The sequence below is a fragment of the Cervus elaphus genome, chromosome 13, assembly GCF_910594005.1.
Source record: "Cervus elaphus chromosome 13, mCerEla1.1, whole genome shotgun sequence".
Lineage (NCBI taxonomy): Eukaryota > Metazoa > Chordata > Mammalia > Artiodactyla > Cervidae > Cervus > Cervus elaphus.
The window spans coordinates 58,797,319-58,823,308 of NC_057827.1; the positions used below are offsets into that span (position 1 = coordinate 58,797,319).

A 25,990-nucleotide genomic window follows, 5' to 3' on the forward strand; every position below is an offset into this window, starting at 1 on the left:
TCAAGGATGATGATAGAGAACAATAAGCAAAAGAAAGAAAATGCTAAATTTGTCCATGAACATAGCAGTGTAACATATCTTTTAATAGTACAGCTGTAGTCTAGGTTTCCATAGGTGTACATTCTCCCATGAATGACAATTCCATAGAAATTCTGAACTCTGATCAACTCAGAATAGTTCATGAAAGACATTATCCTATCTGCTTCACAGAAGACTAATGTCTTAAGTTTGAAAAAAAATTAAAAAAACTAGGATTCCATGTGAAATAAGTCTTTGGACCTACACTGAAAAAGAACACTTTCAGAAAAAATGCTAAAAGAAAAATTTCTAAAAGGAAAGAAAGCAGTAATTCTTCTACCAGCCAACATTACCTATTAAATTATAGCACCTACAGGATCTGAGGGTTTCTTTTCATTGTTACGTTCCCATGGTGTGTGGGGCTGGGGGTGAGGGGGAAAAGACAAAGATCTTACATTTTGGGAGTAAAATCTTACTACTAGTTTAGAGCTCTGTCTACTCAGGTTTCTTTTCTCCATGGAATGTCCCTAACCCTTAATGGGATTCTTGGAGAAGTAAATATGCACTTTCTGACCAGAGCTGAGAACCACTGTCTTAAACTATGAACCTATGGTGTGTATCTATGCCAGGTGTTACTTCCTTAACTAAGTTCCTATAAAAAAGAGAAGGGGGGGATCCTAGCTAGTATCTCACACAGCATCTAATATGAAGCCAAGTAGTTGGTTCACATTAAGTATTTAACATCTAATTAAGGCATCTTCATACTTTTCACACAAAGCCTGTAAATACTTGGAACTCATAACCACAATTGCACATACACAGCACTAACAATTATCTCCTCTAAGAATGATTGAAACCATCAACAATCTGTTTTAATACTGGTGTTATAAGCAACAGCTCCCTTTTCATATGTTTGACCAGACTGAATTATCTCATCTCTGGTAGCAGTGACATAAGCATTTCAAATAAAATACTGCTTTTTAAAATGAGTTTCCTAATATTGTTTAAATGTTGAAACTGCATATCAACTAATCATTGACAGTCCACAGATGCTTAGAAATAAAAGAACACTCTGCCTCTACGATTCAAGCCTCTATGTACTTTCTTGCAACAAAAGCCAATCTGTCTTTTTCAAAATTGTTTCTCCTGGCAAATATTTTTGCTGTCTGGCCAAGTTTTGCGTTAAAAATAAAGTACAGTATTACAACATCAATCAACATTTAAAGTACTTAATGATCTATGAAAGAAAATATACAATGATTCTTTTGCAACAACCAAGCCAATCAAAGTTTTATTTATATTATCAAATCAAAAGTGCAGCTTTGAGAAAATAAAATCACATTTGTGTTTAGAGCTCTAAAAGTAATATTAAGCACTTAGGTAATAAAAGAAAACAGACTGTTAAGAAGAGCTTAAATGACAAGAATGACTTAAAGACATAACAGAACTAACTGTCCCTTTAGCCCCCCTCCCCCTTCCTGTCTGTGCAACACTGGCCTCTTGCCTGCCCTTTCAAATAGCAGTTGTATAAGCATAATTAGAACTTTTTCTGTGGTTCATATTAGCTTCACAAAATGAGCCCAGAGTCCTGTATATTTACAATGATTATTACTTGTAACTTTTTACATGAATAGGGACCTAGGCCACCTAAGCCTTGTCACTTACAATCAAAATCTAAAAATATTTTACTACTGAGGATTTAAATGGGTGCCTGAACAAATTACTAAGTAGTGCAGGGACTCTGAAAATATTTGTGACTACAATAAGTCACAGCATTTTTTTCTATCTTATCATCTACTGGGAAAAACACAGGTAGTTGTCTAAAAGGGGAGGTGAACTTAAATATCACAGTAGCATGACATGCAGCTGAGCTGTCCCAGACCAAGGAGCTGGCTCAGAATACTGCCCTCTTGCCTGCATTAGTCCAGCCCCGCCTGAAGACATCAGTTCTTCGGCTACTCCCTTGGCTGCTCAGTGTGTTTCCTCCAGGTTGCCATATGTCTTCCAGGTAAAGCTGTAGTTACACTGGCCTTCAACCTAACTAGACTGTTTTCCAAATAAACACTGCCTCTGGGTAAGGGCAACCATTTCAATATTTAGGGTACAACTCACAGGATACTATCCTATCTTCAAAGGAGATATACATAGAACAGAATACAAGTTAGCCTATAAACAATTGTTTTCCTGACAAGAAATAGAGCAACATGGAACTATTATGAACTTTGGTCAAGGATAAAAGAGCAGAGTTTAAATCTCAGTGTCTTATAAACTGCAACTAATACTGCCTACTTTAGTTTCTTGTGAAGGGTAAATAAAATATGGGAAGACTAAAGAATACAGTACATTTATATAAAATGCTCATGTAGACCCAATATATAACTGTTTCCTTGTCCATTTCCAGCCCCTCGATTACACTGAGAGTTCCAAGGCTGGCCAAATCTTACAAAGTAAACAGAGGATGTTTAGCTGGGCACTAATCTGCCTCAGATTAGTGACCTTGAGGATACTACTTCACATTCTCTTAGTATTTTTTTTATTCCCAACAATCTCTCATCTCCTGTCTCCTGCTTGTTTTAGGCCACCTATCTGGCTTGTCCTTTGGTGTCCACAATGCAGTGATTTCTCTGCTTGCCTCCTTAATGTCCAAGTCACCGCTTCCTGTTGTCTGCCAGTGTTGGGGCTGTGCCATCTCCTACTTTTGCCTATTTCTACCTCATGTTAAGAGGTGCTTCTTAATTCCTTAATTACATGCCTTGGTACTACTGCTCCTAACCCATCCCCGGAAGCTGATACATTTCTAGGTTCTTATCACCCTTCCGATAACCTTTAATCATTACCTACTACATGCAGCCACAGAATAGCTTCCACTTCCTGGGGACCATTAACTCAGAGGTTAAACAAGGACATGCCATCTCTGTCAGCAGCTAGAGTTAGCAAAGCCCTATGACCTCCTGGCTATCTGAGGCCCAACTGATGACCCTAAACACAGGACTCAGCCCAGGGAGTTGACAGGGCCTGTGAGGTAACTCACAAGCATCAAAACACACATGAGTGCCTGCATGTAAAGCATCATCTGCAATCTAACTCGCTACTTATAGGCAGATGTTCATTCCACAAAAAGTGACTCTTTTAACTAAGAACACTGCCTCCTTTAACATATCAGACAGCTTTAGGCAGGATGAACATGGACTGAACAGGGAAAAGTCACACTGCGACAAGCTGACTCAGTCAAATCTATCCCTCAGGTGGTCAACAAGGTGACAGAAAGCACAACTGGACAGCCCATTGTTCAGAAGAACTAACAACTCTGGTTTCTCTAGGAACCGTGTTCAAATCAAAGTAAACTCATCATGGGGAACAGAAATGGAAGTCACATTCTAACAGAAGTTGTTCTCACTCGACTGTACCAACGCATGGCAGGAAACTACACCTGATTCATCACTGGTATCGCAGGGGAAAAAAGAAAAAGGAAAAAACCTACTTTGTTTCTTAAGTTCTTCAATTTGTTCTTCCTTTAAATCTAACTGTTCCGTAAGTCTTGATGCTGAGTCTAATGCAGCATTTGCTTCATCCAAACGTTCCTGAGAAAGAAAAGTTCATTAAAAAGCAGCATGCAAAACCTACTTCACAAACTATAGAGCTGGAAGACAGCTTAAAGTCAATCAATCCCTTTCAGCTGATGAAGCTATATTTCTCTGACCCTGGACAAGTTCATTTGATACTGGTAAGTATGAAAGATAAAACTCACACTTCACAACATCATAATGTCTCTTTCAGAGGAATTATATATATATATAAAAAAGAGAGAGAATGCTATTAAAAGACAACATGGTGACAAAAATTTTAAAGGTTATAATAATAAGAGAAAAAACTATGAAAAAGATAAAAAAGTCAAGAAATATAGCAACAAATGTTCTTTCTAATTTTGCAAGTCTGATGGGTATAAAAGTGATGTTTCTTTATTACTTTAACTTTTATTTCTCTAACTACATACCCGTGGATTTGAGCATTTTTCATGTTTATAGGACAGCTGGAACTACCCTCATGGAAAAATCTTCACATACCTTGCCCATTTTTCCATTGAGAAGTCCTTCTTTTATAAGCTAGTTTGTAAGAGCACCTTGTATAGCAGATATGAACACTCTGTCATCAGTGTTACAAATATAGTCAAACATGTCTGACTTTGCTTCTTGAGTTTTAGTTGAGGTTAGGCTCCTCCCTGCCTCTGGACATGTGGTCTTCTAGATTTTCTTGCAAAGTATTTTTCTTTTTTAACATTTATATTTTTAAAATATGAAAGTTAAAGATATAAGTGACAGAGGATGAGATGGTTGGATGGCATCACTGACTCAATGGACATGAGTGTGAGCAAACTCTGGGAGAACAGTGAAGGACAGGGAAGCCTGGAGTGCTGCGTGTCCATGGGGTGGCAGAGTCAGACACAAATTAGCGACTGAACAACAACCACTTTTAAAACAGTATTCTCAGTGGAAGTGCTTTTGATATTCCTGGCCCCTACCCACTTGCCAGAAGATCCACCCAGTCACTGTAACAGCCAAGAACACCTCCAGACTTCCAGCACCTCTCACAGTTAAGAAATCCTTGCTTGGATACAACTGGAATTTATTTTTGTATATAGTGTAAGATAGGGTCCAATTTTATTTTCTTCAGTATAAATAGCCAGTTGTGCCAACACTGTTTATTAGTTAATCTACTCTTTCCCCCATTAAATTAAAAGTAGTTTAGGATTTAGTTTTAAATTCTCAAATGTTACTTGGGCTCCATTTCTGGATTCTCCTTCTGTTCTACTAGTCAATATGGTATTGATTTATGGCTCCATTCTGACATTTAGTAGGCAAGTCCCTCCTCACTATTGTTCTTTTACACAATTTTCTTGGTTATTCTAGAGGATTCACCCACAAAAATGTGAGATCACAGTCTCATCATCTTGAATCAGGGTGTGATAGCTTTTTCATTTGTAGTATCATCTTGGATAAGCTAGTCCCCAGTTATGCAAATGTAATGTAGATGTTGCTATGAAGATATTCTGTAAAAGTAATAGAAGCTCCTAATCTGCTGAATTTAAGGAAGGCATATTATTCTGAATAATCAGGGTGGGCCTGACTGAACCAGTTGAAATGTCTTGAAACTAGAACTGGGTTTTCTCTACTAAAGAGAAGCAAATTCTATCTGTGGACAGCAGCTTCAGCCCATGCCCACTTCAGTTCATCCTGTTTGTGATTTACATTCTTGACCAACTGTGGACAATGGCTTTGGCCCACACCTGAGTTCCAGCCTGCCTATGATGTGATCTTTCCATATTATCAAACCTGCAAATTTCCAACTTATTTAGCCAGACCCCACAATCATATCACCAATTTCACATAATAAATCTCATATGTGTGAACCTGTATACAGTATATACATCAATGTATGTGTGTGTGTGTGTGCATACGTGTAAACACATACACATCCTACTGGTTCTGCTTCTCAGGCTGAAGCTTGACTGATACACAAAGAGACTGAAACAAAAAATTTTAAATTAAAAAACCTAACATTTGAAATCTACAAGATTAAATTTAATATAAATTTAATCTTTCAAATGAATTTGTTAACCTCACAGCATTTACAGTTAAGAAAATATAAATATAATTTTTTTAAGAAATTATAGATTCCACTACTCATTTCACCATTTTTTGGGTTTTTATTTCATTAATTTCAACTTTTATCTTTACTAATTCCCTCTCAGTTTCTTCTGATTTGTTATTTTTCTAAATATATATTACATTTTAAATTTTTAAAAATAAAATTAGTTTAAAAAGAAGATCTGGACTTATAACAGTAACAGACTAGATGTTTTAGACCCACTGAAAACAATTAAAAGCATCAGATGAAATAAATTTTTAATGTGTTAAAGAGCTGATCAGAAAGTAAACACCAATGGTGAATAAACATTTTAAAAGATGCTAGACCTCACTACTAGAAATGCAAATTAAAACCTTAAGATAGAGAGCCCTTCTCACCAACCACACTGCTTTTTCATACTGCTCATGGGGTTCTCCAGGCAAGAATACTGGAGTAGTTTGCCATTCCCTTCTCTAAGGAAGAAGCTGGGAAAGATTGAGGGCAGGAGGATGAGATGGTTAGATGATACCACCAACACAACGGACGAGTTTGAGCAAATCCAGGAGACAGTGAAGGACAGGGAAGCGTGGCAAGCTGCAGTCCATGGGGTCACAAAGAGTCAGACATGACTTAGCGAACAACAACCAACCACGTTGGTGAAAAGTTTAAAAATTCTGGTAATAGTAGTGTTGCCAGAGGTGTATTAATAGAACAAGAACACACAGTACTACTGGCAGGAGAAAAATCATCACAAATGTTTTAGGAAACAATCTGCCACCAAATCTAGTAAAGTTGAAATTGCCCATATATATCCCATGACCCAGCAATTCCAATCAAGATACACACCTGAAACTCTTATATGTGCACCAGACGACATTGCTGTTTAGTCACTAAGTTGTGTTCGACTCTTCATTTTTTTTGCATGTGTGTGTCCAACTCTTTGTGACCCCATGAACTGCAGCATGCCACGCTTCCCTGTCCTTCACTATCTCCTGGACTTTGCTCAAGCTCATGTCCACTGAATCAGTGACATCATCCAACCATCTCATCCTCTGTCGTCCCTTCTCCTCCTGCCCTCAATCTTTCCCAGCATCAGGGTCTTTTCCAATGAGCCGAAATATAAACAAGGAAATTCATAACCACACTGTTTGTATAGCAGATAATGGAAATGTCCTTTATCAGTAAAATAGGTAAATAAATTATATGTTCATGCAACGAATACAGCAGTGAAAATAATGAAACTTTCAACATATGTTATATGACTGAAATTTCTGAAAATAACACTAGGCAAAAAAAAAGCAAGTCTCAGAAAAATTCAATTCACATACAGTTTAGAATTCCATTCATACAGTTTGAAAATATTTTATAATATATCCAAACAATGTATTATAAAAAGACACAGATATATTCGATAAAACCATAAAGGAAAACAAAGGGATGAAAAGAATAAAAGGTGCTAAGGAGAGGAGGAAATGTGGACGGATGCTTACAGAACTTCAACGGGTGACATTCTATTTCTTACACAAGATGGTGAGCATGTGAGTATTTGCTGTATTGCTATTCCTATATTATCTAAATATTGTTTTGCACAATCCTCTAAATTAATGTTATCCCCAATCTCAAACACATGATCATAAAACATGACTCAAATAGAAGTTATTTAATACCAGAAAATTTTAATGAAAATAAGATGCTAGAGTAAGTTTATTAAAAAAAAAAAAACAAACCTAGTGTGTGTGCTAAGTCACTACAGTCATGTCCGACTCTTTGCAACCCTATGGACTGTAGCCCACCCGGGTCCTCTGTCCATGGGATTTTCCAAGCAAGAATACTGGAGTGGGTTGCCATTTTCCTCCTTCATCAGGGGATCTTTCCAACCCAGGGAAAGAACCCAGGTCTTCTGCACTGCAGGCAGATTCTTTACCATCTGAGACACCAGAGAAGCCCTAATACTAGAACATTTTAATGAAAATAAGATGCTAGATATTATATGAGTAAGTTTATAAAAAGAAAAACCTAGACTACAATACTATTTATGTGAAAATTTCAGATGAATTTGCAACCTCTATGCTGATCATTTTCTGGAAGATCAACATGACATTTTGGTAATAAAACTCAAGTTGAAAAAAGTAATGAGTAAATACTGTTTTGCAGTCACTCAACATTTAGTAAAAATTTCAGAACATTAAAGGATATTTACAAGATTAATAAGCCCAAGCTGCATATTCACCATGACACATAAATAAAACTTTATTATTTTCCACCAGCTATCACCAGAGTCTACTTACAACTTGGAAGGGTTTATCCTACATCTAAAAGCAAGTCACCTTGGTATCATATCTCTTCATGAAGGTTCATTTTACTTCTTATAATTTTTTATGTATGAAATACAGCAATAATAATAAAGAGAAAAATATTTTAAAGAATTAGTTTGCAAAAGAAAAAAATCTAATGGGATAATATACATTATTTTAATCCATGTGAAATAAAGTACCCAATATATTTTGTTGAAAAGAGAAAATTATAAAGTCAAAATGATACACTATTTTTAAAAAAATGATCTCTAAGGTGCCCACCTGTGCTGAAAATGGAAGTCTCATGTTTGCTGTGTCTATTCTAAACTATAAGTCACACGAGGGAAATTCTTAGTATCCTGTTCACTGCTATGTCCCAGCAACAACATTTACTAAATTAATTGTTCAGGAGATTATTTCCAAGGCAAAAATTGTACAAGTAATTGTTGTGTGAATAATAAAATTCACAAGAGTAAATTATTTTAACCAACCTGTAATGACACAAGTTTTCCTTCCAGATTTTCTGCTTTTTTCTTCCATTCAGCAACAAGCTGTTTGTGCTTTTCTAGTTCAGCAGAATACATAGCTTTTTCCTCTACAGAGGAGAAAAAAGTTACATTAGCTTTTTATAATTGTGTGATAAAATTATAATTTTAAGCCACTTGAAACTTTAATAATACAACAAAAATATTAATAGCTCAAATGTCTCAACAAGAAAGTTATATATGCCTTAGTAGTGATGTTAACCGGAATTAAATTAATGAGGTCAGTTTCCTCTGCTTAAATCTTTCTCCAGATCTTGCAAACTTTCCTTTCCTTCAGAACTCTACTCAAATATCAGTATTTCCTCTTTAGCAAAGCTGTCTCTATGGCCTCAGCCACTATCACACTATCTTGTACACATGTCCACTCTAGTATTATACAGAGCAGACCTAGAGAACTCTTGCATTTAAAATTCAAAATTTCAACCACAGGATATGTAACCCTGATATGTACATATGTACAAACGTAAAAGTTTGCTCAGTCACAAAACTATGACTTTCGTTACTTCAGTAGCATCACATCCTCTAACCACCTCCTCCCTACTAGCAGTTCATTCATTCTCAGTAATTACTGAATGTATGAACTAACAAATGGATGGGTGAATGATCTAAAGGGGGTAAATCTACGGATGGGAAGTAGATGGGAAAAAGTGTGTTTGGTTATCAGGGTACCATTCACAGTACCAGGTCCTATCATTAGTGCCTACAAAAGTATTTTCCACCCAAATGAGAAAATGCAGTTAAAGTATAGATAAACAGCTAAGAACAAATTAACCAATATTTCAAAGGACAGTAATTATTGATGATTAACTCTTCAAAGTGGATTCACCCTCCAACTGACAAAGGACTGTATAATCAAAGCTATGGTTTTTCCAGTAGTCACATACAGATGTGAGAGGAGGACCATAAAGAAGGTTGAATGCCAAAGAATTGATGCTTTAGAACTGTGGTGCTGGAGAAGACTCCTGAGAGTCCCTTGGACACGAAGGAAATCAAAGCAGTCAATCCTAAAGGAAATCAACCCTGAATATTCACTGGAAGGACTGATGCTGAAGCTCCAATATTTTGGCCACTGATGCAAATAGCCAACTCACTGGAAAAGACCCTGAGGCTGGGAAAGACTGAAGGCAGGAGAAGGGGGCGACAGAGGATGAGATGGTTGGATGGCATCACCAACTCAATGGACATGAGTTTGAATCAACTCCAGGAGATAATAAAGGATAAGGAAGCTTCATGTGCTGCAGTCTATGGGGTCACAGAGCCAGACACGACTAATCCCTAGGTTAGGAAGATCTATCATAACACAGGCAGAAGGTGAGTGATAATTAATATAAATTTAATGTGTTAGTGTTCTTAGTGTTCTGTAACTTTGCTTCCAAAGAATCGCAATACCATAAGGTATTGGAAAAACTGCCTATCAGGCTATCATGACAAGTGTTTTTTTTTTAAACGTAACACTGTTTCCAGTACTATATTATGAATATGACCATATTGTTATATATCATAAAAACTTTATAACCATTTATTAGTGTAAAGGCTAGGCTATCATAAAGCAATAACACTGCTTCTTCATTATCAATCATGAATCATTATACCTATAAATATGAATTTCTTTTTCACACATTTCATTTTTGATGTCTAGTGTTAGTAGTATACATAACATCTACAGTGTTTTTCTTATCATACAAGAGAATACTGATGTAGGTACTAACAGGCAAACAATTCATCTTGTAAACAGGTAACATAACTTATGGTATCAATAAATACAGTACAGTAAATGTATTCTCTCTTCCTTATGATTTTTTTGATAACATTTTTTCTCTAGCTTCCTTTATGGTAAGAATACAGTATATAATATACACAACATATAAAAATGTGTTAATTGACTATTTACGATATCAGTAAGGCTTCTGGTCAACAGTAGGCTATTAGGAGTTAAGTGTGGGGGCTAGGGGATTCCCTGGCAGTCCAGTGTTAGGACTCCACTCTTCCATTGCAGGGGGCACAGGTTCAATCCCTGGTCGGGGAACTAAGATGCCCGAATGCCAACCAGCAGCCAAAAAAAAAAAAGCGGAGTTAAGTTTGGGGGGACTCGAGTTGTATGTGGATTTTCAATTGCGTGGGGCAGTCAGCAACCATGCATTGTTCAAGGGTCAACCGTACAATGACTTTCTTCACTGGAAGACTGGCCATACGACTGACCTTGCTGGAAGTGCTCCAGGACCATCTGGAGGTTGGACAGTGACAGCGCATACTGCTTCGCTTGCTCCTGAGACAGGGAGAGCTGCAGCGCGGTTTCATCCCTCTGCTTGGATACCACATTCAGCTGTTCCTGCAACGATTCTACCTGTAGATTGGCCTGATGGCTTTGAACAGAAAGAATAAAAGTAAAACCGTTTCTAACTGTCTGGACATTTTAACAAAATGAAATATCTTCCCTACATACTATTGCACTAAATGCAAGTTACAGTCAAAGTATTCAGATACTTTAACAAGATGAAACCTCTTCCCTATGTTTTTTGTGTGTTGTAAAATATACATAACATTTACCATTTTGACCACTTGTTAGTGTACAGTTCAATAGTCCTAAGTACATTCACATGGCTGTGTAACAATCACGACCAACCATTTCTAGAATGCTTTCCCTCTTCCTAAGCAGAAACCCCACGCCCATTAAACAATAACTTCCCGTCCCCCCTGGGCACTACCATTCTACTTTCTATCTCTATGAATCTGACCTTCCCTACATTTCATTGCATTAAATTTAAGTTAGATTTCAAACAAACTTGAAGAGTTCCTCTGATCTTTGTTCTCTCTGCTTTTGTTAAATTAGTCATCCTTCATGTGAAGGTGACTTTGAACAAGGAGCAGTCATTTTAAACAGAATTGTGCTGATCAAGAAATGTCAACGTAAGAAAAATTCACAAATAGCCTGCAACTTTTGTTTCCAGGCTAAAACCCTTAGGTGTAATTTATCATAAACTTCTACCGGTAAGTTATAAGTGATTTTGGAAGTCATTTTGTCCAGCCCAACCTAACAAGCAATGGATTCTATGATACCCTCTTGTTTTTAGTACTCGCAATCCTAGTGAACTAACAAATTTCCAAAGGCTATCCCACTGATTAACTGCCCTAATTATGAGTTAATTAACTTTTACTATCGTCTTTCTGTTTATATTAAATAATCCCTACACTTGTTCCAAATAATAAATCAAGAGATCCCTAAGAGATTTACAGAACACCTATAGGCTTATGTCACTGAGATACTTCTTTAATGTATAATTATTACATACAAAATACTGTGATAGCCTTTCCTAGGTTTTCAATACCCAGCCAGTTAAATTCTTATTCAGAGCAGCCCAATAAAGCCAATTAAGAGCAGCTCACTTTGAAGAAACTTTACCCAACAGCACCCTCTTGTGGAAAAAGCAGAGGACTTAACTTAAATCCCCTCTTCTGTCCCTGGACTTTATGCAACTTTGCCTGTTAGCAAATCACTCAATTGCAAGGATGAAATGAACTGTGATATCATTCAAAATGTTAACAAATACAAGATATTACTATTGTTAAGGGTTCAAAACACCACAACCTTATCTTATAGATTTGAGTTACTTATACACCAAATATTTACTGGACATCTATGAAACTATGTGTAAGAATGTACACTGTGGGAAGGGTGTAAAATAAATGGCATCATTTCTACCCCCCAGTAACTTTACACTTCACTGGGTGGGTGAAAGTGTAAAGCAGGTCAACAATTACCTATACTCATAAGTAAAATACAAGTGCTCTATCCGAGACTCAAACATCACACTAGGGTTTGACTTTAGACTTGAGGTGGGGGGGCCTAACCAAAGAATTCTTTATGAAGGAAGTGCTATTTGAAGAACAAGTCAGATTAACAAAAAAACGGTTAGGGATCAGGCCCACTCTTTTTATAAAGAAAGAGTAGGTAACAAAAAGTAGGAAAATAGCTCTATCTGAAAAAGTAATACAGTTTGGTTGGATGCAGATCATAGTGAGAAATAATGCTAAGGAGGTAGAGAGCCTGGGCCCAGATCATGAAGAAACTACCGCGGCTCTGAAAAGGAGCAACCAGATCACAGGCCTACCTAGCGAAGACTATTTGACAGTTATTATGAATGGTAAACGAAAACAGGCAGAAACTAGCAACTTTTTTTTTTCTTTTTTTAGAAACTAGCTACTTTTAATTAGAGAAAATAACAGCCTGAAATTGAAAGATGACCAATTTTACAGGTTGAGGATGTTTTTTTCTGCCAATGTGAAAAACATACACAAATGTTCACTCACTGTTTTAATTCTTAAATAAGTTCTTCTGAGTCTGAAGGTACAATAATATATCCAACAAAAGAGGTAAGGAGTTTGCCCTCAGAAGTATTACCCTATAATGTCTTTGCAGACAGAGATAATATCTACTATATCCTTGTATTTCCCTCAGCATCATATACAGTAAAAAGATTAAAAGATGCACATACAACTAACACAAATACAGATACGATATTTTTGGAAGATTATTTGGCAGTATATTTCAAATGCTTTAAAAACACCCCTCAAACCAGAATTTCCATTTTTCAAAATTTACACTAAGGAAATAATCTATCATCAACACAAAAATGCCTATTTTGGGTTATCAAAGCAGCACTCTTAGTAATTCTGAAAAGTTGGAACATTCTAAATGATAATAAATGAGTGCCTTAAAGATATTACGGCAAATACAATAATGGTATACTATGTAGCCATAAATGATACTGCAGAAACACATAGCTTAATGTGTACTGATATTCATATTATTAACTGACAGAAACAGGTTACAAAACAGTATAAACAGTATGATCTCAACCATTTTGCTTTAAGAAAATAATATACAATATATATATACACATATACAGAAGCATTCAAAGGCACAAAAAAAACCACTGTGTTTCTGGATAAATGAGACTGTTGCTCTAACTATTTTTGGTTTATGTGATTTTCTTGAAGTGGAAAATACATTTTTTGTAAAAAGGAAAAAAAAAACACTTTTATTGAGAGAAATAAAACTGAAAAATATGTACGCAGGGACCTGGTCAATCAAAAGTTCTAGTAAGCCTGGAGTTAATTCACACTGACCTAGGCCTTCACAGGTTACATCTTTTATTCTAACATCCAAACTCGGTCCAACTTTAGATCACTTGATTAAAAATTAAATCACAGAGTTTCCTGGTGACCTAGCGATTAGGATTCCAGGCTTTCTCTTCCGGGGCCAGGTTCAATCCCAGGAATTGAGACCCTGCAAGCTGCAGTGCATGGCCTGGGGCAGGAGATGGTATTAAATCACATAAATTAGTTATTGGAAAACTTGGGAAAGCTAATTAAATTGGTCAGAGTTTAGGCCTAGCCTCCTAAAATGATGAGAAGGAATTATACAGGATAACAACTAAGATTCAGAGAAGCTTTAGTTTGAATGCCAAATGGGTAAGGGTTACAAACCCAAGTGTGAGAACTACACATGTACTTTATGTCCCTGATATTGGGAAGGTTACTAAATCTCTTTACCCTTACTTTCTTAGTCTGTAAAACAGAGCTAATGAATTCTGTGAGAATAAAATGAGGTAAAATATGAAAAATTCTTACTGAGTCTGACACTCAGGACGTGTTCAGTTAATGTTAACATTAAAAAAAAAAAGAAAAAGTTACCTTGCATTTTCCATTGCACTGGAGGATGAAACTAGCTTTTCCTCTAATATTGTGACTTTCTTTCTTAGTTTCGCCTCTCTGTCTTCTGCAGCCAAAGCTTCACGGGTATAAGAATCTTCTGATTCTAAAAGATGGTTACGCAATCTCTCTAGCTCCTGGTTTAAGCGTAATTCTTTGTCACGTAAATGTTGAACCTAGGTAGAGGACATTTCATTTATTTTTCCTCCATTAAAAGCTCTCCCCTTTCCTTCCTACAAGCCACTTTGTTTTTTAAATCTTTTCTCCATTACTGAAGTGTATTAACTGCATACTAATTTCTCATATTGCAAGACACATTTGTGCTAGGAAAAAAATTCTCCTGAATGAGGAGGAGGATGAGGAGGAATTCTCTCCTCATCTTGAATATGGAAGGTTTACTTTGTAAGATCTCATTCCCAATGTTGGCTATACTAAAAAATAAAACTACAAAGTACTAAGCTTTTTGCGACAGGCCACTTTTTTCAGTAAATAATTTTTTTATACTTTACAGGCAGGAAATTTTTTTTTATATCCACGATATGCAATCTTATTCTTTTCTTGAGGTATAATTTAATTTTACGTATACAACATAATGATTAGATCATGGTTTTTGCTTGAAAACTGAAACAACACACTTTGGGAGATCAAAATCCTACTAAAGCACATCAGAGTAAGACTGAGATAAAAATCAGCTAATAGAGAAATTCATTTTACTTGATAATTTTTACAGTTTTCTTACTTAGCAGTTTTTAAGATTTTGCTTCTTTAAAGTGAAAATATACCTCATTCTGTACAGCAGTGTTTTCCATTTGTTTCTGTTTCAGGGCCAACATGACTTGGTCTCTCTCTTGTTGAAACATAACTGTCTTTTCCTGCATTGACTTAACTGCATTTAAAAGCTGATTTAACTCCCCAGTCTTGCCCTTTTGGAAAGAAACAATTTTAGCTTTAAAGAAAAATACATTTCAAAAAGACATTTCTTCATTAAATAATTTAAAAATTCAGTTAACTATGTCAACATCATCAAAAACAAGGAAAGTCTGAGAAACCATTACAGTCCAAAGGAGCCTAAGGAAACATGATAACTCAATACAATGTATTCTGGATGGGACCCTGGAATAAGAAAAGGATATCTGCTAAAAAACTGAGAAACTTCAAATAAAGTATTAATGTATCTAAATAGGTTCATTATTTGTAGTCAAGGTACCACAGTAACGTATGATGTTAAAAATAAGGCAACCTGAGTGTGAGGTATTACGGGAAGGCTCTACTATCTCCCCAACTTTTTAATAATCTAAAACTATTCTTAAAGAAAGAGTTTTAAATGCTTTAAAAAAGGACTCAAAGGACACAATCTCCTCAAATCTATCCTACACAACAAAGTGTACACAAACCCCCAAATTGCCCGAGTGTGTGTGCGCACATGCACATGTATATGCCAGCACTTATCAAGCACACACAACTGCTGTTAGGGAAGTATAGTGCCAAGCTGTTGGCAGAGGAGAAAAAAGGGAAGTCATTTCACATGCACAGTCTATTTTAAAAGAACATTTTGGCAACAGTTTAATGAAAGCAACTCAGGAATGATATCTTGCTAGACTGCTGTGAAAATTTATTCCTGAATGCATTCCTTACAAGCACAATATATTAAAGACTTTCATTGCAAAAGCAGGGCCATGAATTTAAGATGATAGCTGGAATTCCAAAAAGCACAAAAAAGTGTCAGCCTGTTTACAGCCAATTCTTTTCTCTGTATGAAATATGCATATTGTCTGAATCTATTAATAGATTGGTATTATTTTTACATTTCCATGTAAACTTTCCATTTCTTTAAGAATAAATTACACGTCCCTCAAGGCAAATCATCAAAACCAAAACATAAAACCTTTTATCTCAACACCCCCTCCTGGAAAAGGGAGCCAATATTTTCCAAATAGTTTTTCAGTTAAATTTTTTTTCATACTAGAAAAAGTAAAAATGCTTGAAAATTAAAAGGCTGAAGATCTCCTGCTGAGAACACAGCTTTCTCCCTAAAGAAAAATGCTATTTAATCGTTAAAAACGTAACAAAGGGCTTTTTGTCCCTTTCCGGCCTTCAAGCGAGGATGTGGTGGGTCCTCTGGTGCAAAATTCCTATTTCCTTGGTCCTTCCGGTTGGAGCCGTGATCAACTTGTGCTGACAACACAGGAGCCAAAAATCCGTGTATCATCTCTGTGAAGGGGTCAGGGACGACTGAACAGACTTCCTGCCGCTGGTGTGGGTGACACGGTGATGGCCACAGTCAAGAAAGGCAAACCAGAGCTCAGAAAGAAGGTACATCCAGCGCTGGTAATTAGACAACGAAAGTCATACCGGAGAAAAGATGGTGTGTTTCTTTATTTTGAAGATAATGCAGGGGTCATAGTAAACAATAAAGGCGAGATGAAAGGTTCTGCCATCACAGGACCAGTTGCAAAGAATGTGCAGACTTGTGGCCCAGGATTGCATCCAATGCTGGCAGCACTGCATGATTCTTTGGTGTATTTGTAAAAAATAAAAATTATTTGCTCCCCCCCCAAAAAAATATAATAAAGGTACTCTTCAATTATATAGGGTATTATAAGAAATTAGTTTATGCTAATTAACTTCAATACAATACGTACTTAAGTACAACTTAACTGACTTAGGAAAGCTTCCTGAAAGACAGGTGAACCTTAATTAAATCTGCATACTTTGGATCTATAAAAGGCAATGAAATAAATTGTATGAGATGCTAAAACTATCATACAATAGGAAAAACACATGAAAAATTAATACCTACTGTCCTCCATTCCTCTATTATACTCTTACACGCTCTTAATCGTTACACACAAATTTGGCTCATAAGCAATAGAAAGCTTCTACCCTGACAGTCTTTTTAATATGGATTACAGACCAGTACCATAAAAGCTAACAAGCTACTCCTGAAAGGAGGAACACACCTCAACACATCAGTGTACTTACTTAATTAGATGACAAAGAAGGGGAAGATGACATTTAGACTTTTCTTATTAAGTGAAAACTACATCAAGCATTCCCAAGCTTTAATCTGAGATTCTTAAAAGAGAATTCAATTGGCAAAAGAAGTTAAATTATTTTGTTGCGCCTGGTAGCATGTAAACACCCAAGAAGCACGTTTTGAATATTCCATTGTTCTGCCTCATTTCTTTTCCAAATTTCCACTACTAAGTATAGAAATCAAGAGTAAAAAGGCCTTACACCAAAAGAGCTGATAGCTTTGATCATAGTAAGATGTACTAGGTCTTCAACATTCTTATCAAAATCTAACATCAACTGCATGTAAAAATTTAAATGTATCAAAAACTGCTGACACCTTAACCGATATACAACCTTTCATTTTATGGTTGAATAAACAAACCAATAAAGACAAAATATACCCAAAGTCACATCAGTGACACAGCTAGGATTAGAATAATTACTGAGTTCACTATGTGAAAAGTACTATTCATGGCTAATGCTTTTCAAATACCAGGCTGTGAATAATTCATAAAAGTCAATGTAATGGGTCATACAGAACTTGTTTTTAACAGAGCATCACATGTAATGAGGGTAATTCCTGAAGCTTTTGCTTCAGTGTTCCACACACACACGCTTACTGTGTCACAATGTAAAATGTATTTCTTACTGCAAATCATTGTCAAAGATGTAGCATGTATTCCACAGAACTTCCTTTAATATACAAGAAGCTCTAAAGCCAGTAGTTACTGAAATATGCCTAAAATGTGATTAAACTGCAGTAACATCCAAGTTCTCTCTTGTAACATATTTCTATTTTCTAATGAAAAACAGTTTCTAAACTCTTCTTTTCTACTTAGACCATAAAAAAATTAATCTAGCACTACAAATCATTGGAACTAACTAGTAATCTGGGGAAAAACTTTTCCTCAGATGCCTCTGAGGAAAATTTATTTAGAATGAAGCACAATGCTTTGAAGTACATATTTCTAAATGAACAAATTCACCTTCCCCTTTGAAGATAACATCAATAAAGTAGCACACTAAAATCTCTCCTCCACCCCCAAACTTCCTTCCACAACACACCATCCAGAACATACCTGCTCTTTTTCTTTCAGTAGCTGCTCAAAAGCTAGAGCCTTCTCCTTCAATGAATGGCACTCAAATTCTTTTTCTCTCAGCATCATAGAAAACTTCATATTAGTCTCCTGTAATGCTTGATACTCTGTTTCCTTTCCCCTGGATGTTTCTATTATTTTTTCGTTTTCCCCCTTTAGTTTACAAATGTCCATTTCTAAAATTAAGGTTCTCTCCTTCAGGTTCGTTACTGCTTGCCTCAAAAGTTCATTTTCATTCACTTTGTTGGTGAAATTTTCATTCAAAGAAAGTAACTGATCACTTTTGGCTTTGATCAAGAGGTCTTTTTCCTTCAGTGACTTTTGTAAGCTCTCTTGTTTCTCCTTCAGCAGCTTAATTTCTGAATCAGTCTGTTCATGCTCTTTTCTTTCTAGCTCTGAGGAAGCAGCAATCGAATCAGACAATCTGTGATTATTTTCCTGGAGAGTTCTAATTGTCGCATCTTTTTCCTGCAGGGATCTTCTCAGCTCTTCTATTTCTTGTTTAGAAGACTCACTCGACACATCAGACTTAATTATTCTAAGAGATTCTGCTGTCTGAGCAGCAGTCGATGATTCAGGGGAGAGCGGTGGTGAAATAATATCAAGTTTTCCTAAAAGAAGATCTTTGGTATTGCAAAGCTGCCCTATGCTGTGCTGAACTTGTGCTAATTCCTGACCAAAATTTTTGAGCTTGGTTTCATTCTGCTCATAGCTTTGGATCAGGCCAGTGTAGTCCACTTGTAACTTAGAGCTGTTATTGCTGTCCACCAAAACTTGTGCCTGAAGCTGATGAAGCTCCTCCTGGAGCTGGGCAGACTCGTGCTGCATATTCTGTACTGTGGTCATTACCTGCTGTTTCCACTCTTCCATTTTCTTGACCTGTTGTTTTAGCTTATCTCGTTCCTGTAGGAGCTCCTCAAACTGATTACTATTAACACCTCCAACCTCATTTCCACTGTTGGATGCTTGTAAAACTGTCAATAAGGTCTGACATTTTTGACTTAATGCATCGATTTCAATGTCTTTTTCTCGAATGATACGGGATAAATTCTGAATGGTTTCTCTAAACATATCTTGGCCACTACTTTCAAATCTTGTAAACAGTTTTTTATTTTCATCTTGCAGCTTATTAAGGGCTGCTTCCTTGGCCGCCACTATATCCATCATCTTGTGGTATTCTGTTTTGAGATGGCTATTCTCCCTTGTCTTCTCACTCAAAACAGCCAGCACCTGCTCTCGCTCCATAGCATAGGCCTGCAGCTGCTGTTGAAGGTAAACGACATCCTGGGGGTAGGAAGTGGAAGAAATCCGAGCATGAAGAGCTTGTATCTCCAAATCTTTCTGCTGGATAATCTGAGTTAGTTTACCAACCTCATCTTTGGACAGCTGATCAATCTGTTTAGTTAGAGATATATTCTTTTCATTTAGAAGTTTAATCTCCAACTCCCGTTCTTTTATTCCCCTCACTAATCTTTCAGTCTCAGCTTTAGATAAATCGTGCTTCTCACTTCCATTTTCTATACTAAGGCCTCGAACTTTTGTTTCTTGAAAAATATCAGAATTCTCTGTTTGAATGTCCGATCTTTCTTCGTGCAACTGGGTTTTGATTTGTTCAATTGTCTTTTGCAAATTCTTAATTTGCTCATCCTTCTCTAAAAAGAGCTGGGTGTGTGTGGTGTTCATTTGCTCATGCTGGTATCTAAACTCATCCATTTCTTTCTTCTGCTCCTGTAAAGACTGAAGCAGTTGTATTTTACTCTGGTTTTGATCTTCAATTATCTTTTGATGATGCTTTATTTCCTCTTCAAGATTATCCTTTATTATATTCAGCTGATTTACCTCGGATTCTAGCTCTGTAATACTATCAAGGGTTTTAGGTTCAGCCACAGGTGCAGCTCGGCTCTGCTGTTCCCTCAGTCGTTCCAGCTCTTCTTTGAGATGACTGTTTTCTTCTTTCATGGAGCCAAGACTTCTGTCTTTTTCCTCTATGGTTTGCCTTAAAATTTCATTTTTTCTTAGGGCCTGAGTATATTTATTTAATTCCTCCTGAAGCTCTGAACTTCTTTCTTTAAGCTTTTCAATAAAACTTTCTTTCTCATTTACAAGTTGGGTCAATTGCTTCTGCTCTTCTAAACTAGATGACAAAATTTTCTTAGTTTCCTTATGATCAGTTGCCATCTGCTCAATATTCTTTTTGAGTTCTGTTATTTCAAAGTCCTTCTCTTGATTGAGTTTAATTAAACGTTCATGGTCTAACTGTAACGCAGAGGTGCTCGAATGGCGTGCATGGGACAGTTCTTCAATGGTTTGCTCATACTTGCTTGCTTCTTCCAACAACCTCTTTTCAGCCTGACGCAATTCTGCTTCTAACTGTTCTTTCTCCAGTTTTAGAGCCTCCACAATGGCATTTTTTTCCACAGCAATCAGACTGTTACCTGCAAGAGACTCTTCCAACTGATGTCTAACATCTTCACATGCTAAATTCAACTTTTCATTTTCCACTTTGAGATCAAAAGCAACTTTCTTTAAATTTTCATTGAGGCGTTCTATTTCTGAAAGATTTTGCTTTAATTTTCTGACTTCAGCTTCCCTTTCTTTAAGTAAGTTATCCTTAAAATTACTGTCAGAGTCTTGATTAAGAGACTGCATTAACTCATCCCTGACTCTAGAAAGCTCCTCCTCCTTTTGTTTAATATGTTCCTGAAGTTCAAAGTTCTCCTTCTGGATACTTAAATTTTGTGTGTGTGATTTATTTAGCTGGTCTACTAAATCATCTACTTTATCCTCAAGCTTCTGCTTGCTTAAATGTAAATCATTTAGTACCAGTTCACTTTGAATTAACTTTTCTTTTTGCACATCTAATTCTCTAGTAATGTTCATTTTATCATTTTCAAGCTGATGAACTCTTGTTTTTTCATCACTTAGATCTTTTTTCAGTTTACTGATGATATTATCTCCCTCGTTTTGTTGTTTTGATAGCTGATCTTTGATCAAAATCATGTGCTGAAAGAAAAAGTAATTTGGAGAGTAACTTTAAATATTCTCTCATTTTAATACCTAAAGAAAACTTTAAAAAATGTCATACATAATAGGAAAATAATCCTTAAACATTTCTAATCCTTCTTAAAGCAACTTTTAAAAAATTCCTAACAAAGTTATTTACTAATTATCTTATAGCAAATCTATTTTTGCAGAGGTTAGAACTTGAAAGCAAAGAAGATAGATGATATACGTTGGTGATTTTCAACTCAAACAGGGAAGCAGGGAGACAACAAACTATAGCCCACAGGCCAAATCAACACCTGCATGTTTTTGTAAACAAGGCTTTAATGGAACAAAGCCAGGCTCATTCATTACATATGACAACAGCAGAGGTGAGTAGCTGCAGGTGAGACTACATGGCATACAGAGTCAGATACTTACTACCTAAAGCTTACAGGAAGTTTGACAACCTCTGTAACTAGAGCATCACTAAAATACTGATTAAATAACAGAAATTAAATCACATCAGTATTGCTTATTAACCCAGTGTTCAGTCTACTGAGTAGAATTTACTCCTTCACTGTCTTTAAGATAAAACATATTTAATATAGTTACCTTTGTAGCCTCTTGGTTCTGTTTATCCAATTCTTCTAACTCAGCTATTAGTATTTCCTTTTCAGTAATGCTCTGATTGAGTTCTTGTTCCTTTGCCTCCAAATTTCGTCTTAAATCACATAATTCTGAATCCAAATCCACATCCCTTGCAGCTGTACTTTTAACTACTTCATACTCATTATTCAGTTTTGAAAGTGACATGTGAAGTTCTTCCTTCAATGATAAAAGAAAAAAAAAAATACCACATACTGTCAATTGGAAGAAGAGACACCAAAAGATTAAAAATATACATATATAAGCAAAGCTTGGGAATCTATTTTTAGATGTTCTCTGTTAGAAACATTACTGAATAGTATCTCAGTAGTAATACATGAAATTCAACAAGCCACAGCCTTCATTCATTTACTATTTTCAGCTCAACCAAACCATTTCTATAATCCCAGACAAGATACAATAACTGTAAGTTTGTACTCTAGCTCCAACTTCTTTACACAAAAATCTTCCTTTTTGAGAGGATTCCCAATCCCACTCCACGGCCACTTCCCTTCTGTCTCCTCCTTTCCTCCCACAACACACATACTTTCCAAAATGTCCCAAGCCTTCTAGCTCTCCTCACTTTCATTCCCTAACATCGCCACCAACAGCCACAGACAAAAACAGGAAATATCAAAACTCAATCACTAAAGTTTGTCCTCTCTAATTAGAAAATAAAAGGCTTCCTCATAAAAGTAGTTTCCCTTATTCTTGGCTTCTGTCAGAACATAAAATCTTCTCTTGACCCAAGAAAGAACCCTCTTCTCCTTCCTCTACCATCTCACCTAAGCACAGACTAGGTTCCCCACTCTCAAACCTAACACTCCTAAAGATAAACCCGTGTATGATCTTTTAAAGTATATTTTATGTTCTGTCCTATTTGTATTTAATGCTTCTCCTCAAAAATCCCCGACATGGGACAGTTCCCTGTGCTTCAACATTATTTCAATCACTGAATATGATGTTGTCACAAACTATCACTGTAAAGATGTCTTTCATTGACAGAAATTGTTTTTGTTCACAATTTTGTTTATTTTTGGCTGTAGTGGGCATTCACTGCTGCACGGGCTCTTCTTTAGTTACGCCACGTGGGGGCAGCTCTCCACTGCCAGGTGCAGGATTCTCATCGTGGTGGCTCTCTTGTTGGGCAGGAAGGGTTCTGGGGCGCTGGGCCTTCAGCAGTTGCAGTGTGTAGACTCGTAGCTGCAGCTCCCAGGCTCTAGATCACAAGCTGCTCTGAGGCACATGGGATAGTCCTTTATCAGGGATCGAACCCATGTCTCTTGCATTGGCAGGTGATTCTTTACCACTAAGCCACCAGGGAAACCCTGACAGAGATTTCTGAAAGCAAACTTCTATGGAATCCTTTTTAAAGTAAATAAGAATCTCAAATTCCTATAGTCTAATATATATCTTACAAAAGAGACCAATGAAAACTATATTAGAACATTTGCCTTACATTCTTCTCCAATTCAAAGTTTCTCCTGAACTACAACTGAAAGATGGAAACAGCATTCTTATGCCTTTCTAAAGTTATCTGTTCAATTAGAAGAACCACAAGAAGAACGTCCCTGGCAGTCCAGTGGTTAAGACTCAGCACACCCATTGAAGAGGGCATGGGTTCAATCCCTGGTTGGGGAACTAAGATCACATAGGCCATGCGGTGTGGCCAAGAAAAAAAAAATTCTAAGATAAGAACCGTAAAATGTTTTGTCATGTGCATCTTAAAAATGTAATGACTTTGCAGGTATTCTTGGCATTCTTAACCAGCGAGCAGACCCACTGTTGTTGTTCAGTCGCTCAGACGTCTCTCTTTGCCACCCCATGGACTGCAGCACTCCAGGCTTCTCTGTCTTTCATCATCTTCCAGAGCCTGCTCCAACTCATGTCCATTGAGTCGGTGATGCCATCCATCTTGTCATGTCATCCCCTTCTCCCGCCTTCAATCTTTCACAGCATGTGGGTCTTTTCCAATGAGTCAGCTCTTCATATCAGGTGGCCAAAGTACTGGAGCTGGAGCTTCAGTCCTTCCAGTGAACATTCAGGGTTGATTTCCTTTAGGATGGACTGGTTTGATCTCCTTGTAGTCCAAGGAACTCTCAAGAGCCTTCTCCAACACCACAGTTCAAAAACAGCAATTCAAAAATAGCTCAGCCTTCTTCATGGTCCAACTCTCACATCCATACATGACTAAAGGAAAACCCATAGCTTTGATTAGATGGACTTTTGTTGGCAAAGTAATAATCTCTGCTTTTTAATATGCTGTCTAGGTTTGTCACAGCTTTTCTTCAAAGGAGCAAGCGTCTTTTCATTTCATGACTGCAGTCACCATCTGCATTGATTCCGGAGTCCAAGAAAAGAAAGTCTGTTATTGTTTCCATTGTTTCCCCATCTATTTGCCATGAAGTGACCAGATGCCATGATCTTAGTTTTTGAATGTTGAATTTTAAGGCAACTTTTTCACTCTTCTCTTTCACCTGCATGAAGAGGCTCTTTAGTTCCTCTTTGCTTTCTGTCCTAAGTGTGGTATCATCTGCATATCTGAGGTTATTGATATTTCTCCCTGCAATCTTGATTCCAGTTTGTGCTTCATCCAGCCTGGCATTTGGCATGATGTACTCTGCATATAGGTTAAATAAGCAGGGTGACAATATACAGCCTTGACCCATAGCAGACACAATTCAATCAAAACTGGCAATGGATCATGTAACATTAAAAGAAAGGAGAAACAGCTATCAGGAATAGTTATTTATAGAATCCAAAATTATCACAAGAAGGTTACAGGCCCTATCAAATGCATGTAAGACATATGAAAACTACAAAAAACACCTGGGCCACCAGTTACAGAAAAGAATAATTGAATGAGTAGAATGCAGTGGAAGACGGGAAGAACAGAGGAAACATAAGCAATAATTAAAAATGAATGGAAGACACTGCTGGCATTTAGTGGGTAGAAAAGTGGGTGCAAGGAGCCTACATGTCAGAGGACAGTGCCCACAACTAACGCTCCCACCTGAGTGGCAACAGCGCCCCTTTGAGAAACACTGTCTATATGTTACACTAGGTGTGCAAGGACAGTGAAAATACAACATGAAGGTATGCATGCACAGTATATAATATGCTAATCTCTGGGCTTTAAAAAACGATGTGTGTATTTAGCTGCGTTTGACTGTTTGCAACCACATGGACTGTAGTTCACCAAGCTCCTCTGTCCATGGAATTTTCCAAGCAAGAATACTAGAGTATGATGCCATTTCTCCAGGGGATCTTCCTGATTCAGGGATCAAATTCACATCTCTTGAATCTCCTGCACTGGCAGGTGGATTCTTTACCACCAGCGCCAGCTGGAAGGCCCATCCATATTTATATATAAAAACCATATATGCAAAGACACAGTCTGGAGGGATATACAAGAAACTGACAGAAAAAGAACGGCTCGGATGAAGAGGCCAGTCAACAGAAGTGTGAAGGATACTCCTGTTTTACTGTCTGCAGTTTTTTAGGATGTATTATGCTGAATACATATATCAGAAAATAAGTGTTACTATTTTAAAATTAACATTTTAAATTGAGTTGAGACACTGACCTAAAAGAATAATAAATAACACCAGCCTACAACTGTTCTATATTTAAGAAGCTACCTTAACCAAAGACTTACCATGTGGTATAAGCATTAAAATGTTACCTTTCCCCATTCCCAACATTGCATTACAGAATCTTATTCCATCCTTGCCACCAGTATACTTATTTCTACCAGTGAGAATGTCTCCCTTTGCCCCTCACCACGAAGAAACTTCTGTCAACCACACCAGACACATTCTGGACATACAAGTAGTATACAGACAATATAGTATGCCACTCTAGACTCTAAACCCACATGTGTATATTGCTGCAGTCAAGACTCATGTAAAACCAACACAGAGCCTTTACCTATCTTTTCTGCCTACTCTATCTGTGTGCCTACTGGCTTACCTCTAAACATAAACTCTGAAAAGCCTCTCATATTCTGAACCTTGCCCAAGTACTTCATCCTGGTTTGACAAGCATCAGTGAG

The 25,990-nt window shown here is 36.8% G+C and overlaps 1 protein-coding gene and 1 pseudogene across 2 annotated transcripts in view; one reads left to right on the forward strand and one right to left on the reverse strand.

Annotated features, from left to right (window-relative positions):
- The window catches only part of TRIP11 (thyroid hormone receptor interactor 11), a 69,194-nt gene that overhangs the window by 17,853 nt on the left and 25,351 nt on the right, over positions 1–25,990 (reverse strand). For both annotated transcript variants that reach the window (XM_043922324.1, XM_043922323.1), the window contains exons 10-16: positions 21,904–22,116; positions 18,289–21,309; positions 14,977–15,117; positions 14,177–14,370; positions 10,682–10,845; positions 8,429–8,532; positions 3,500–3,599 (exon numbers count right to left, since the gene is read on the reverse strand). In XM_043922324.1, the coding sequence (XP_043778259.1) occupies positions 3,500–3,599; positions 8,429–8,532; positions 10,682–10,845; positions 14,177–14,370; positions 14,977–15,117; positions 18,289–21,309; positions 21,904–22,116 (3,937 nt within the window). The remainder of the gene's footprint in view (positions 1–3,499; positions 3,600–8,428; positions 8,533–10,681; positions 10,846–14,176; positions 14,371–14,976; positions 15,118–18,288; positions 21,310–21,903; positions 22,117–25,990) is intronic.
- Positions 15,416–16,745, forward strand: LOC122707006 (annotated as a pseudogene).